This window comes from Penicillium canescens (genome assembly GCF_028828765.1).
Source record: "Penicillium canescens strain IBT 15451 chromosome Unknown utg000002l_segment0_segment0, whole genome shotgun sequence".
Classification (NCBI taxonomy): domain Eukaryota; kingdom Fungi; phylum Ascomycota; class Eurotiomycetes; order Eurotiales; family Aspergillaceae; genus Penicillium; species Penicillium canescens.
This window is the reverse complement of record NW_026703964.1, coordinates 4939216-4955300: the sequence shown is the minus strand read 5'-3', so window position 1 is coordinate 4955300 and position 16085 is coordinate 4939216. Positions and strand designations below refer to the sequence as shown.

The 16085-nt window shown below is 48.1% G+C and overlaps 6 protein-coding genes across 6 annotated transcripts; 4 read left to right on the top strand and 2 right to left on the bottom strand.

Moving 5' to 3' along the window:
* Positions 1 to 243: 243 nt before the first annotated feature.
* On the top strand, positions 244 to 914 carry N7446_003112 (cell wall mannoprotein 1 family protein; the record flags this gene model as incomplete). The annotated part of the gene is made up of 2 exons (XM_058511861.1): positions 244 to 576; positions 651 to 914. The coding sequence occupies 2 exons, from the start codon at positions 244 to 246 to the stop codon at positions 912 to 914; spliced, it is 597 nt and encodes a 198-aa protein (XP_058377397.1).
* A 2113-nt stretch (positions 915 to 3027) lies between these two features.
* Positions 3028 to 4641, bottom strand: N7446_003111 (uncharacterized protein; the record flags this gene model as incomplete). The annotated part of the gene is made up of 1 exon (XM_058511860.1): positions 3028 to 4641. One exon carries the CDS (start codon positions 4639 to 4641, stop codon positions 3028 to 3030), a length of 1614 nt encoding a protein of 537 aa, XP_058377396.1.
* Positions 4642 to 6005: 1364 nt separating this feature from the next.
* On the top strand, positions 6006 to 8966 carry N7446_003110 (uncharacterized protein; the record flags this gene model as incomplete). The annotated part of the gene is made up of 3 exons (XM_058511859.1): positions 6006 to 6560; positions 6611 to 6881; positions 6994 to 8966. The coding sequence occupies 3 exons, from the start codon at positions 6006 to 6008 to the stop codon at positions 8964 to 8966; spliced, it is 2799 nt and encodes a 932-aa protein (XP_058377395.1).
* Positions 8967 to 10002: 1036 nt separating this feature from the next.
* Positions 10003 to 12417, top strand: N7446_003109 (M28 family metallopeptidase; the record flags this gene model as incomplete). The annotated part of the gene is made up of 3 exons (XM_058511858.1): positions 10003 to 10879; positions 10930 to 12305; positions 12361 to 12417. The coding sequence occupies 3 exons, from the start codon at positions 10003 to 10005 to the stop codon at positions 12415 to 12417; spliced, it is 2310 nt and encodes a 769-aa protein (XP_058377394.1).
* A 468-nt stretch (positions 12418 to 12885) lies between these two features.
* N7446_003108 (TMEM14 family protein) lies at positions 12886 to 13349 on the top strand (the record flags this gene model as incomplete). The annotated part of the gene is made up of 2 exons (XM_058511857.1): positions 12886 to 12888; positions 13026 to 13349. The coding sequence occupies 2 exons, from the start codon at positions 12886 to 12888 to the stop codon at positions 13347 to 13349; spliced, it is 327 nt and encodes a 108-aa protein (XP_058377393.1).
* A 1000-nt stretch (positions 13350 to 14349) lies between these two features.
* Positions 14350 to 15789, bottom strand: N7446_003107 (putative C2H2 finger domain protein; the record flags this gene model as incomplete). Its single annotated transcript, XM_058511856.1, has 4 exons — positions 14350 to 14728; positions 14897 to 15012; positions 15064 to 15440; positions 15519 to 15789. Coding segments are annotated over 4 exons (1143 nt in total), but the record flags the coding sequence as incomplete, so codon positions are not given.
* Positions 15790 to 16085: the final 296 nt, after the last annotated feature.

Sequence of the window (16085 nt, the reverse complement as noted above, 5' to 3'; positions counted from 1 at the left end):
ATTCTGCTGAACGTCATAAGCTCTGATATGTGTACATAAATTTAAGGACTACCTCTCCCTTTTGTGGCGGTCCTGCACCCGCCGGTATGCAGACGATCCGTTCTTCTCAAGCACGGAATTTAACCCCCTTACGTCGAGTTGAGCCTCCCATATTTATCTCACTTTTAAATGACAGGCTCCTTGCCGCTACAATGGCCGTGTTCTCTGACCGTTCAATCCTCTCTCACGAATTGCGACCTCGCCATGCGTTTTCTGCGACGCCTCTTTCCTTTAGTGGTGCTGTTGGTATCATCCTCCACCGCATTTTCAGACCAGGCCAACGATGCCCTCAGTCATATCTCTACTTTCTCTAAGATGCTTGACGAGAATCAAGATGCTGTCAATCGGTACAACGGCGGCATCGTGGCAGCTTCCCCTCTTGCACACGGAATGCTCAATATATGGACCTCGTTGAGGGAGGCCAATTCCAATCTCCAAGGTACCAAATTTACACCTCAGGAGTCTAGTGAGATTGTTGGCAACCTTACTGCTGCTAATGAGGCTTCTCTTAATGTGCTTGATGCGTACCGGGAAAAGGTTTGTTATATTGTTCTTTTTTCCAGGACAAAGAAATTCAAGTCATCTCATTGCTGATGTCCGCCCCTCTCTAGGCACCACTGCTTAACCAGGCCGGTGTAGGCTTCATGGTTCCAATTTTCATGCAAGCCTTGTACCGAGAAGCAGATGACTTTACAGTTGGGTTGAAGAAGCAGATGCCTCAAAAGTATGCGGCCTCAATGGATCAGATTACCGCCCGCCACAGGACAGCCTGGGATGAGACATTCCAATCGTACGAGTCAGCCAGCAAACCGAATCCATTGAACCATAAGAGGTTTTTCTCAATGGTGTCGCCAGTTCTTGGATTATTGATTTGAGTTTCGGGTTTTTGATCTCCGTGCATCTGGTGGACACAATATTCTTCTCAGAGAGCCAACAGTATTTATAACTAGTTATCTTCATGCCTGGGATTACCTAATTGGGGGGTTATTCAATTGAATAGCACTAGTTCCGGAGTAGCAGACAACGAAATAAAAATTGTGTAAATAAAAATTGTGTCACAACAATTAGATAACTTTCTACAAACGGACGAGAGGTTAGTCTCTAGAGCCGCTACTTACTGTTCACCGGCTGACTGTCATTGGATCAAGAACATTAGGGCCGATGCCTCAGGTCGTAAATTCTTTTTTGTGCCCTCCATTATTAACGCTCCTTTTTCTTTCCTCGTAGCCTCTTCTCACGCTGGAATCAATCTGCAATCATTTCAAATCGAGTTTTAGTACTGACCTTCGCCTCTGTTATTCTTATTTTCTCCACCTCAGAGTATATTGTATTGCTAGAAATTGCCACCTTGAAGTAACATTGACAACCCAGCTCTATATAACACGCAAATCGTCAAATTCACTTGGATCAGGCCATATTCTGTGTTGCCCTCTTACCGAAATTTTTTCCTTACAGTCGAGAATGCTGTGACACCATATACCGCACGCGAGAAGAAAGGATTGGAGCGTCATAAATGGTTCTCTGAAGAGAGGTCAGATTACCGGGCTTTACAAGCGACGAAGCCTACAACAGCTAGCTATGCATTGGCTGACAGCCCCGTCGCATTGCTGGCGTGGCTCTACGAGAAGCTTCACGACTGGTCTGATGGCTATCCCTGGACTGAGGAAGAAGTGTGTACGTGGGGTAGCATCTACTGGCTTAGTATAGCTGGACCGTAAGTTTTCCTTTCGTCGATATCTTCAAACAGTTCACAATTAAATTTAAAGCAGTAGAACCTCATTGCGAATATATAATGAGTCAACACACACGTGGAAGAACAGCACATCAAACAAGGTCAAACGAGCTCGGACGGGTGAGTGGATATATTTTGTCAAAATTGGATACAGTTATCTTCCAATGGAGTTGTGAATCGTTCCTAGTACCTGGATCAGAAAATCGTTTTTGATCGTCAGAATGGCCGTGGCGGGCATTTCTTTGCCTGGGAAGTCCAGAATCATTGATCAAAGACCTGCAGGATACGTTTCGAACTGCTGGGGAGCTTACGGGGTTATTACAGGTCACGATGCTATGAGAGGTAGAATTTTGTAAATTATCTAAATGAGAGAGTGTTTCATTTTTGCCGGCAAATGCCGGTATCCTTTGTATCATCGACCTTTATCTAGAGCAAAATGGGTCGACATGGAAAAAAACCAGACATACTGTTTTGAACTGCATGTCAGAAGAATTGGGGAATTTGGAGGAAGGGTCTAGTGTTTAGCCCATTGCATTCGGGGTCTTGGAAATCTAACTCTCTGTGTACAAGGAGTCTGAGGAACTCTCCAACTTTCACTGCGAAATGAGCATTAGGTTATTAGAAGCAGCATACCGAAAGTAGAAAATCTACCAGCTTCTGTTTTCATCTTCAGACAGAACCATGTGATAGCTCGGTGCTCAACTTAAACGTGTTCCCACGATATATATCTTGTTGAACTGTGAAGCCTTTCCGTGACCGAACATAATCGAACATAATGGTTGGTTAATCCAGGAATTACTAGACATGAGGGTTCCGGAACGGAATAATTCCATTACATACGATGGATATATTTTTAACATCCATGTACGACGGCGAAAGTTGTAGGCACACGCAATTAAATAGTTTAGTGGTGGAACCCATGAGAGTAGCGTATTCGTGGCCTGAGGTATCACAAATGCCTTGGGAAGCTTGCATGCAATCTTCTCCTTCGAGGGCAGCATCCTACCAACATCAATATGACTACAGTTTTTCCACCAGATTCTTCATTCATGATATAGCTTCAAGATCAGTACTTCAGTCGCTTCCTGAGACTACTCTCTATGCCTACGGTGGGCATGGGAGTGGTTGGTTGTCTTCTCTCCATTGATATCGACCCGTCTGCTATATCAGACTGCCATCTAGCCATCCCTATTTCAATAGATATTATTTAAAATATATCCGTTCATCTTGTGGTCTGAGTCTAAAGTTTCGCCGTCTCATGTACTCTTATCAGATGCGCCTTCAGATTCCCTAGCAGCAAGGGCCACCTTTGCGGCAGCATCGCCGGCACGTCGTCCAAAGACCGCACCAGAGGTTAGGCCACTACCTCCGGCGTAATTATTGTAGAAAAGACCACCCATCATCTCCCCCACGCAGAACACATTTGGAAGCGGCTTTCCTGTAGTGGATTGAATGAGGCGGGCATCCTTCGGATCGACGGCCAATCCTCCAAACGTGAATGTAATGCCACAGGATACCTTCACAGCCAGAAAGGGCGCCTTGTCAATCGCTAATGCCCAGTTTGACTTAGGTAGCTCCAGCTGTTTAGCATTCGATTGAGTTGAAACTCCATCCCGGATTGCCGGATTCCACTTCGCAGCTGGGTTCTCTCGACGGTGAGCATAGACGGCTTCATTATACTCCTTGAAGGTCGCCACAAACTGGTCAGGGTTTTGCAAGCCGCGTTGGGCGCACCTGTCGGCTAATTCCTCTAAGGTGTTGGCCGTGATACGTTCAACTCGCTCATCACGATATTCTTCCTCACGGAGCCAAGGACTAGTTTGCGCATCCCAAACCTGGAAAACGACGTGATCGGGTTGGGCCAAGATAGCCTTTCCAAAACGAGCGTAGGTATAGTTTCGGAAATCGACGCCCTCGTCAACAAATCGCTTTCCGTGGGCATTGAGCATCAGACCTAGGGGGTATCCGGACTTGGTGTATTCGTTCGAGGCTTCCCGATCTCCGGCATTGGCATCCGCATTAGCATCCCAAGCGACTGAATGACAGCCAGACCAGTTACCGGCTGGCTTAGCATCCAGCTCCCGGATTGCAAGTTCCAGGCAATCTCCTGTGTTGTATGGCGTACCTCGGACCATAGCCATATCCCAGCCTGGCCCCAAGTACTGGCATCGCATGCGGGGGTTGGCTTCAAAACCTCCAGCCGCGAAAATGAGGGCGTAAGCCTGGATTGTTCCCTCAACTCCTTCGTGGAGCACAGAGGCTTTGACCTGTCTAGCCTCTGCCGATACGCTTGGAATTGGAGAGGATTTTTGAAGATCAACACCAGTCAGAGCCGTCGACCAACATAGGGTGACACCATGGCGAAGAGCAGCCGCTTTGTAATCTTCGACGAGCCCCTTGCCACCATCTTGTGTCTTCAATGACAGCCCACCCCAGAAATGGTATCGATCCTTCAACTTGTACGCTTGGCGATTGAAGGAAAGTTGAAATCGGATCCCGTTCTTGGCAAGCCATTTAATCGTGGAATTCGAGTCGGAGATAAGAGTATGCGCAAGGAGGGGATCAGAACGGCCCATACATACGCGATGCATGTCATTGGCAAAGTCATCATTCGAGTAAGGACCGAGGTCGATTCGGCTTGCCAAATCTTGGTCGACATTGTTTACCACAGGGAGAAGATCCAAAAGTCCTCCGTGGACAGTACGATATGCACCAGCCGTGAAGTATGTGTTGCCCCCGGCCCATTCCTCTGGGCATTTATCAATCAGAATGACCGACTGCGCCCCGGATTGAACTGCGGAAACAGCCGCAGAGAACCCCGCATTGCCGCTACCCACAATTAAGACATCGCATTCGCTTGGGAAGGCCATTCTGAGCAGTAAAAAGAAGTGGGATCTGTTTGAAAGATATGAAAAATGGGTTAGATAAAAGAAACGTGATTTCCAATGATAGTTATGGAAGTCAAAAACTCCTAAACAATCATCCACAATCAACGAAGTGATCAACCGGCAGCGGAGAGTTATCCTCCGGCATATTGAATGGGCTTAATTGCCCGCTTTCGGATATAGTGTTGCTTCCCTACCAACGGCCATTTGAATAGAAGGGATGCACGGAGGTCGACTCCGAAATATCATAGCCGGAACTATCGGCCTCTAGCCAGTTACAGAAAGAGATAGTTGCAAACCAGCTTCATCAACTCGCACTTTTGTTGATTCTGAGCCCCCGAGTGCATATTCTCCGAATTGGGGGTTGACTATTCATGATCGCACAGAAAGCCGAAGTCAACCTAATGCATATAACCCTGTCCGAGTCCATTTGATTGGTTCAAGAAATATTGCGCACCCTATGCCCTATGCCCTACATATCTCTAGTCAGTTCCCTGTGAGGTGTGCGCGTTCATGACAAGCCATTAAGCAATTGAGATGAGGTACGTCAATAGTTGACGAATATCTGGTAGTCTATGCAAGTATTGATTGGCCAAAAATTGATTCCTCAATTCTGTCTCGTGATCATTCAATCAAGATATTTGAGTCATGATGAATGTTTTTGACAGATATAGCCGGTCAATTTTTGTGTCCTCTTTAAGTTACCTTTTTCTAGATACTGTAGTGGTGGAACCCGTGACAGTAGCGTATTCGTGGCCTGAGGTATCACAAATGCTTCAGGAAGCCTTCTTGCAGTCTTCTCCTTCGAGAGAGAGCATCCTAGCATCATCAATATAACTACAGCTTTTCCACCAGGTTCTTCATTCATGATATAGCTTCAAGATCAGTACTTCAGTCGCTTCCTGAGACTCCTCTCTATGCCTACGGTGGGCATGGGAGTGGTTGGTTGTCTTCTTTCTATTGATATCGACCCGTCTGCTATATCAGACTGCCATCGAGCCATCCCCATTTCAATACGTATTGTCTGTGTCTCACTAAAGCTCTGGTATGAACGTGCAGGAGAACACTCAGTGGTGAGAGAACTATATGATTACGGTGGTTGAGTCAATCGAGTTCCGGTGTAGTTCATTTTCTATAATTTCCATTCTCCTGCCTTCGCATTTTATGGTTCTGAAGATTAAGCATAACCAGAGGCTCCACTTTAGTGCAAACAATATAAACCGTGTCAGACCCACTCCGTGTATTGTTCAGCTGAACAGCTCAATGCCCAAGATCGCTGCCCCATTGTGGAAACACCCCTGAGAACAAACTCTGTGCCTCCAGGCTGCCTCCGAAGGAAGTAGCCAACAATGAGCATTCGTAAGACGTTGAGAAAATGGATAAACAAGCCAGAAACGTCACAACAAAATGACTATTCGTTCGCTCCGACCGCAAAGCCAGACCCGTCGTCCCCAGCCTCTATCGAATCAACCCCTGAAAAATTAGCTTCAGCCAGCTCAGTCAATACCAAGCCACCTTCGTCGTCCGTGAGTCACTCCGATGTTGGACCTACGGATATCCCTCCCAAGGACCTGGACCTCTGGACACTGGCCTACGAGAAATTGGAACAGCGCGACCAGGAGTTGATGCATATGTACAAGCAATGCTTAGGCTTATCGCTGCAGGATACGAGCATCGCAGATCTCTCTAGTTCCAAGTCTGTAAGCCTAGTCGTGGATAGGCTATTAGACGATCGCGAGAAGAAACGGTGGCACTTGTCAGTCCTGGGAAAAGATATCGAAGTTCGAAAACAAGTTGAGAAGCTACAAAAGTTTATCCTGTGGTCCGATCCACTGGTTAAGGATGCCCTCAGTGCCCAGCCATATGCTGCACTAGCATGGACTGGCGTCTCATTATTTGTACCGGTATGATTAACTTCCATTGAATGCGAATTAATAACTAAAACCGGTGACAGCTTTTGGCCAGTGGCATGACTGCTAACGCAGATATGCTTGAAGGCTTCAACAAGATTGATGAATTGCAAATTTACTGGTACCACTGCGCTCGAGTGTATCTACCAAGATATCCCTCCCTGGCGGAGCACATATCCAATCTCTACTCCCATATCATTGAATACCAAGCTCTAGCTATCTGTCATTTGTCCAAAAAGCAGCCCTCACGTGGCTGGAGCGATGTGGCCGGCCAGAATGACTGGAATGGAAAGGTGGCTAAAATTGAAGGGCTTAGTACCCATTGCAATAAGCTGATTAAGCCGTTCGAAGCTGAATGGATACAAAAGCTCCAATACCAAGAGCTTGAATTGATGAAGCAATCACGAGACTCTGGAAAAAACACAAGACCTTTTCAAGGAGACTCAAAACCAGCAACTCGCTCTTTTCGAGGAGAAGAAGCAAAAAGAGCGTATGGAAAAGTTGGCTTCTAGTTACGAGGAAGATAAAAACTTCCCTAAGGAAAAAACTCCAGGTACTTGCAACTGGCTTATTCAAAATGAGACTTTCTGCAAATGGCGAGACTCGCTAGAATTGAATGTGCTTCGGGTTTCAGCGAGTCCTGGATGTGGAAAATCAGTCCTGTCGCGGGCGCTCATTGATCTACTTCAGCTATCTACGAACCTCACGACGACAACTATATGTTACTTCTTCTTCAAAGACGGAATTTCGAGCCGTGTCCATGCCGCCGATGTTTTGCGTGCTATCCTGCATCAAACCTTTATGCAGAATCGCACATCAAATGCCATCAAAACTGCGGTTTCAAATTACGACGACTTCAAGGACTCTTACCTCTCAAGCTTTCCTAAATTGTGGAGCACGCTTATCAACCATGTCGAGTCGCCGCACTCCGGAAATTTAGTTTGCGTCGTTGATGCTCTAGACGAGTGCAAAATGGATGAGAGAAAGCTGTTCATTGACCACTTGAAGGCATTTTATCGTGACGCAAAGTTCCCACATAAACTCAAATTTTTGGTCACCACTCGTCCCTACGTCAAAATCGAGTCTCTGTTTTGGGATGTATTGGAAAACACCTCCTTTGCGCACGTTGAGGGCGATCGCTTGTCCACTGAGATCAGGGAGGACATCAATATGGTCATCGATGCGAGAGTGAAAGAGATGAAGCCGATTTTCAGAGACAATGGACCGAAGATCGCCAGTCAATTGAGAGCCATGGAAAATGGTACCTACCTTTGGTTGCATCTTGTCCTCGATATCATTGAGAAATCACCAGAGCTATACACGAGGCTAGATGAGGTTCAAGACCTGTTTTCAAGTCTGCCACGCGATGTTTCGGACGCATATGACCTTATTTTGAAAAAGGTCGAGCATCCTCAACCGGCGGAGGCTCTTCTCCAACTCATGTCAGTTGCAGAAAGACCGTTGACTTTGGTGGAAGCAAACTCCGCATTGGCATTGACGCTCGTTCTGCAAAAGCAACCATCAATCTCTTTTGAGGGCTTGAAAAGCAAGTTGTGGGGAGGTGATGTTTTTGAGGCAACTATGAAAAGCATATGTGGCCTTTTCGTCACCGTATACCACGGAAGGCTGTTTTTCATTCATCAAACAGCACGGGAGTTTTTAACTTCCGCAACACCGAGTGGAGAGTGGAAAGGTCGATTGAATGTGACCAATGCCCACAGAACAATGTCCATTGTGTGTCTCTCATATCTGCGCTATGTGTACCTATCAAAACTTGACATCAATTGTCTTTCGGACTTCGAGACGTTGATAGACGAGTTTCCACTGGCGATTTACAGTGCATGGTTCTGGACGGATCACGCAAGGCTTGTTGACCATGAGAGCATCATTCAAAACCGAAGTTTGGAGATGCTTCAGCAAACCGAGTTCACAAAGATGTGGCCAACCCTCATAACTGCTATTCGTATTTGGCATCAAAGCCCAGCGACCAAAGCAAGCTTTGATGGTGCCTCTGGAGCTCGGCAAAACAAGCTCAATAACAACATGCGGAAGCAATTCGCCACGGACAAGGTGAAGCATCGGGCTCCAGGGAAGGAAGCACCTTTGTACATCGCCTCGGCAGCAGGGATGCAAAACGTTGTACATTTATTATTGAAAGCGGATGAGAAACCCGTACCAGGGAAATATTTGGGTGCCCTCGAGGTCGCCGCGCTGAATGGTCAAAAAGCGGTTGTGGAGAGCCTACTAATCTCGGAACTTATGATGGCTACCCCAAGAGAATATCTGGCTCTCGCCCTTAAAAATGCCTCTCGTGAGGGTCACGACGAGATCGTGGAGCTACTTTTGCATCATAGAGCTCCTACCAACGCTGAGAGATTCGGCTATGGCACAACACTTTAGGTGCCCTTGCATACAGAACATATAAGAATTGTTGAGCTTTTAATCAAATATGCAACAGGAAGTTTACCGAACAGTTCCCTTCAGCATGTCTACCGCGTATGACTGTCCGAGAAATGATTAGAGGTCAATAAGACGGACCCAATGGCATCAAATCGGATGGGTTGCGTATTTTTGACATTTCCACACTATATACACATAGTCAACCCTTTTCAATAATTGCATATCCTAAGGAATCAATTTAGGCTGATGGGTATCTATTAGGGCAAAAAATGAGTAGGCAGGTGCGATTTGTCAACTTCTGTATTATATCCGACCAATTGGAGATATCAATGACTCTGTATTTCATTACCCTTCCTTCTCGCTAACTAACGTATTTCATATGCGAGCCGCCCACCCCAAAATACCATAGTAAATGCCATATATTCCCCACTTATATCTCAACAGCCACGTCTTAATTATATTTCATTGTTTACCGATAGCTATTGATAAGACGTATTAGCACTGTGCTTCAATTTCAAGGAAATCAAAAGGCCATATTATCCTCATTTCAAAAATTACTGAAAATTACACTGCTATAAGCTATGAATATATATCTCTCAATCACGAAGTCATAGAAGTTCTCCAATCTCCATAAAGAGGCTAGATATCACCTGGAAAACATTCTGATAAGAAGAAAAATACTCATAGGCCATGGTTGTTGAGATATAAAGCTGTAATTTATCGCATTTACTATGGTGTTTTGGGGTGGGCGGCTCGCTTGGGTGGGCGGCTCGCATGTGAAATACGTTATTTATTGGGCGACTTCTAATTACATAATGAGTCCTCGGATATAGTTATATACCCGAGGCATTCGGACCATTTATAGATCCGGTTTTATGCAGTATTTGTAAGGTAATGCCAACATCTCTAGTTAAATTAACATTAACGTTAGTCAGCTGATAAGGCGGGCCCCGCCGCCGGTCGATGATACAATCCATGCGGAGAAGCTCGAATCTGTCTTTCTCTTCTTCCATCACTCGAGATGAGGGAGAAAGACATGCCGTACTCAGAGACGACCCCTCTGCTAGAGGTCCATGTCGCTCCTCAGCGGCATCGATACCCACATCATGCCCTCCGTCGAGCTTGTACTATCTCCCTTGCAGCTTTGCTTGTTTTGGCAGGAACTCTGTTCCTGATTCCCATCGCCATTCTGCCTCGAGAGCATGGCTCAATTTGGTCATACCTCCCGTGGTCTCACCCAATCCCTCACGATGCATGGCCAGAAAGCTATGGCCTTCCCTACGATCAGCTCCAGCAGATCCTCCTCAATGTTCCATCTGCAGCCAAGGCTCGTGAGTGGAGCAACTACTATACTGCGGGACCACACTTGGCGGGTAAGAACCTGTCCCAAGCTCTTTGGACTATGGAGAAGTGGAAAGAGTTTGGTGTCGAGGATACCAGCCTCGCCGCATATGACATTTACATCAATTACCCGGTTGATCACCGTCTGGCTCTACTGAACCAGTCTGATGGGAAGACCGAGGTTACCTTCGAGGCTACATTGGAGGAAGATGTCTTGGAAGAGGATCCCACCTCCGGTCTGCCTGACCGTGTCCCGGTCTTCCATGGCTATTCTGCTACCGGCAATGTGACCGCCCAGTATGTGTATGTCAACTTCGGCACATACGCGGACTTCGAGGACCTCGTCAATTCCAACATCACCTTAGAGGGCAAGATTGCTATTGCCAAGTATGGCCGCAACTTCCGTGGCTTGAAGGTGAAGCGTGCTCAGGAACTCGGAATGGTTGGTATTGTCATCTACTCTGATCCTCAAGAAGACGGAGAGATCACCGAAGAAAATGGCTACGAGGCTTATCCCAATGGACCGGCCCGAAACCCAAGTGCTATCCAGAGAGGTAGCACTCAATTCTTGAGTATGGACAACTCTCCTATACTGACATTGAAAAGCTAACTCGAGTAAAAGGTATCCTTCCTGGTGACCCCACAACCCCGGGCTACCCATCGAAGCCTGGATGTGAACGGCAGGATCCGTATAACTCCATTCCTTCAATCCCATCTCTGCCCATCTCTTACAAGGAGGCGTTGCCTTTCTTGAAGGCCCTCAACGGGCACGGTCCCAAGGCGTCCGACTACAATGAGTGGTGGCAGGGCGGTGGTCTTGGCTACAAGGGCGTCGAATACAACATTGGACCCTCACCCGAAAATGTAGTCATCAACCTCCACAACCACCAGGATTATGTGACCACCCCATTGTGGAACGTCATTGGCGTAATCAAGGGTCACATCCCAGACGAGGTCGTAATCCTGGGTAACCACCGTGACGCATGGGTAGCCGGTGGTGCTGGTGATCCAAACAGTGGATCTGCTGCCCTCAATGAAGTTGTTCGCAGCTTTGGTGAGGCTCTCAAGGCCGGATGGAAGCCATTGCGCACTATTGTCTTTGCAAGCTGGGATGGCGAGGAATATGGCTTGCTAGGCTCCACCGAATGGGTTGAGGAATATCTCCCCTGGCTCTCCGAAGCTAACATTGCGTACTTGAACGTCGATGTGGCTGCCGCTGGCACTATCTTCGAGCCCCGAGCCAGTCCCCTCCTGAACAAGGTCATCAATGATGTCACCGGCCTGGTACAGTCCCCCAACCAGACCGTTCGAGGCCAGACAGTCCGCGATGTGTGGAGCGGCAAGATTGCAACAATGGGCAGCGGCAGTGATTTCACTGCCTTCCAGGATTTCGCCGGTGTTGCCAGTCTTGACTTCGGCTTTGGTCGTGGGAAGAACGACCCGGTATACCACTACCATTCGAACTACGACAGCTTCGCGTGGATGGACAAGTATGGTGACCGAGGCTTCCTGTACCATCAAGCCTGCACACAGCTCTGGGCTCTGGCCGCCGCGCAGTTGGTGGAATCCCCTCTGCTTGCGCTGAACGCCACCGACTATGCTTCTGGATTGGGGTCCTACCTGAACCACATTAAGCCCTCGGCGGACAACCTCCCTGGGAACACAGGATTCCACTTCGCGCCTCTGGATAGAGCCATTCTGGAGTTCCAGGAAGCCGCAAAGGCTTTCGACGCGTATTCCGCTGACTTGTCATCCCAGCTTAGTGAAGATGTGCCATGGTATCACTGGTGGAAGAAGGTGAGACTGTGGTTCCAGATTCGGGCTACCAACAAGAAATACAAGAGCATTGAACAAGCCTTCTTGTACCAGCCCGGTCTGGATGGCCGTGAGTGGTTCAAGCACGTTGTGTTTGCCCCTGGTATCTGGACTGGTTATGCTGGAGCTACTTACCCTGGCTTGGTGGAGAGTCTTGAAGCCGGAGATGTGGAGAACGCCAAGGTATGTTCTGATCTAATACCCCTTCGTTCGGGCTTTACTAACATCTGCGGTTTAGAAATGGGGCTCTATCATTCTGGGACGGATCGAGGCGGCGACTAAGTTGTTGCAGTAGATAGGCCATGGTCTCTTGTCGTCAAAATTGAACACAGGGTATACAGCTGGCTTGATTCTTGTATCTTGCACAAGCAAGTACAAAAGAAGCCAATATAAGCATTTTATCTGAGCGCCGATTGGCTACATGAAAACTATTAGGGACATCAAGTATAATCATGTTTTATTTGTCTGTGGTGAGCATACACGGCATCCAAGGCATATAGACTAGACAAATAAATGCCTCAGATTAAAACCACAAAAAAAGAAAAAAAAAAGGCTCCAAATGTACATGTAAGATATATCCATCTTCGATCTATAAAAGTTATGCTATGCGCACATCTACCCCAGACTGCGTCATCTGACTAATCAGTGGCATGACCGCCGACATTTAGAGATCAATCTTACAGCTCTAGTCCTCTCCTCTTTCTACCTTTACATCACATACAAGCCCCAGAAAGAACCCGACAATCGGCGCCAATCCTACAAGATGGTAAGTCTCACCCCAAAGCCCCCCATCCGGCATCCAGCATCCACCCACCGTCACATCCAACCAAAACACCCGACCCAAAACATCACACCACTACCCAATAACCAAACCCAAACTAACAACCAACCAACCAAATTTAGACCCTCCCAACAACTTCGGCAATAACCCTCTCCCTCCTAACCTCCCTAGGCGGCGCAATCGGGTACGCCCGCACTGGCTCGATCCCAAGCATAGCAGCAGGCGTCTCAGTAGGCTTCGTCTACCTCCTCGCATTCCTGCGCCTGCGCGCAGGCCAATCCTACGGCGAGGAGTTGGGATTGCTGGCTTCGACTGTGTTGGGTGGTAGCTCTATTCCGCGTGTTATTAAGACCGGGGGCAAGCCTGTTCCGCTGGGATTGTCTGTTTTGGCTACTTATGGACTTGTTATCTTTGGGTTGGCTTTCCGGGAGAAGAGGGCTGTTTGAGGGGATTATTTGATATTTTGAGGAAAGAGTAAAGTGGATATGGGATTTAGTTGATGAGGTGGGGATTGCGAGGTTGATATGATCTATTTCGCTTGGATGCTGTGCTGTTGAGGTCTTTCGTCCGAGTGGGTGCGCATATATACTCCCGTGTCAATCTGATATCAGTTGTGCCGCTATACGTGTTAATCAAAATTCCGTACTACAAAATACAAACTGCATGTGAATACAAGTCTACTGTACACACCATGACAGAAATCAAATCCATTGTGTAGGTAAGAATAGCCCACAAAACCCAGTCCAGAACGCCCAAACGGGAATGTAATCCCTACCTCGAGATCGAGAGAAACGCTAAAGACTTACGTCGAGAGTAAATGGCATTGTCACACCTGGAGGCATGCACATCAAACCAAACGGGATAGGGCCAGGGTTACACATCGGAGAGTGTAAAATGAACAAGGGAGAAAAAGAAGCAACGAAGGGCAGAGAACACGTACTGAGGCTGGTCGAGGTGGTAAGTTGATTCACCCCCTTCAAGACGATAGTTCCTCAGATTAGATCAGACATGATCCCCCATAAGGTCCTTGCACACGAGAGACTCGAAGGTGTTGCCCTCAATGTCTTTATTTCCTTTCCAGTTTCGTTTTCTGAATGTTTTTCATTTTCGTATGGCTGTGAATTGAACTCAGAACTCACCAGTACTGACGTCTCCTCGGGTAATCTTGTCTTGTCGGAAAAGAAGATGGGATGGTGAGAGGACTGGCCAGAACTACTGATTCAAAATTGGATCAGGGACTGATAACAGATAACAACGGGATGCCATGGGGACACCGGGAAATCACCGGCAAGTGAAACGCTCATGTGTAGATAGCTAGAATTGTTTGATATGTGTCGAACTTAGCTGAGTCCGTGATCCATCACTTGCAAACGCCACGGGAGGGACAATGCAGAATCTAACGGGCCGGATCGAGCACTGTGTCGGACGTTTGGATGGCTCCGACAACTACGGCGGGGGGACCTCGCCGAGGACGGTTTGGGCCGTGGTATCTGGAACGAATGCATACCGGGGAAGCTCGGCCATCCTCTCTTCTGGGCTGATAGTTTCATGGGAGTAAATCATGTGACCCGATGGCTTCGACTTGTCTTTCTTGGCTGGCTTTTCAACCCCCTCTGTCGGTTTGGAAGCCGCTGCGGCATTCGCTGCTCCTGAAATCAGATCGTCAACAGACTGGGAGACTGTTCCATCTCCATTATAGGCTGGAGTTGCCTGTGAATGCGGGACATGACCCATGTGCATCTGTTGCATTTGGTGCGCGTTGACCGTAGGTGCGCCGAATGTGGGACGTTGAGGGAGGTTCGAGGCAGTTGGCAAGGCACTCGGTCTGTGTTCGGGGGTGTAGGTTGCTGAGGGAAGGATGGAGGAGTTCCATAAGTTGGGGGCTGTCCAGGAATCGTGGGGAATGGCTGTGGGTACCCGTTCGGCATGTAAGGTTGCGGCACAGGCATGTCAAGCGTCTGGTTTCCGTTGGCCGGGTAAGGTTGGAATTGACCGGGGGTGGGTCTGAGGGAAGGAAAACGCGGGAGCGGCAGCGGCACCGCCATAGGCCGGAGTGAAAGACTGTTGCTGATCCAGAGCGGGAGCGGCGGCGGCCTGAGGAGATTGCGCCTGTATCGCTGTCAGTTCCAAGGCCATGCTAGCTTGGACGGAATAACTTACGAATCCAGTGGGCGTCGCCGACTGTCCAGCACTGGTGGGGGTTACATCACCGCTGCTACCTCCAGCAAGCGCCTCAGCGCGCTTGGCCCTGTGTTCAGCCAATCGCTTCTTAAGATCCGAAGCAGCCTCAAGCTTGGGTTTCTTGGCCGGCTGTCCATTAGCGGAAGCGCCAGCAGGAGGGTTTCCAGTCACGGCTTGTCGCTCCACCTCGGCCTGCTGGAATTGTGTGGCAACACGCTGCTGGTGAGCCTTGAGCACATCCTCGGGGATACCCTCCATGCCGAAGATTTCCACATCGAGGCCCATTCGGTTGGGCAGCGCGTTGTCCACCTCGGTAAGTTGTTCCTTGTGAACTTGACTCAGATGGACAGACAGGCCTGGCCGCGTGTATCATTAGCATTGGTTTGATGCGGAGAAGAGGAGGGGTGGATGGTATCTCAATGAGATCCACTTACCTCCTGCGGTGTTCAATCGGCGCTGGCATCGGTCACACTTGAAGTGCTTGGCTTTCTGATGCGAAATGAGGATCTTGAGGTCGTCAAAGTCGCGCTCGCAGTAGTAGCACCACGGACGAGCGAGAAGCTCTTCGAGCGAGGGGCCACGTCTTTTCTTGCCCATGATGGCTGTGCGTGTTGAGTCGAGAAGAAGACGCGATTGCGGGGTGAGATAAAGATGTTGCTCCTGGAGCGGTGTCGCAAATCGGCAGCTTGAGATGATGCATTCAGCCAAGAGAGATCACGTGTGATAATAGGGTCACGTGCGATAACGTGATCTATATACTTCCAATGATGAAGCGGTGTTCGACGTTCGCCTCAGTTCGTTGTATCTCTTCAGCTTGTTGGAAGTTCATTTGCTGCAGTATTCCTTGTTGTGTTAAGCTTTGTCTACGACAACTATTCTAGACACATTTTGGCTCCCTACTGTAGACCAGACCCACTACACTAATTTCCATGTCTGTGACTTGATTAACTATAAATGGGAGAAAAAAGTAATCGTACAACATCTGAATTTGCTAGAATACA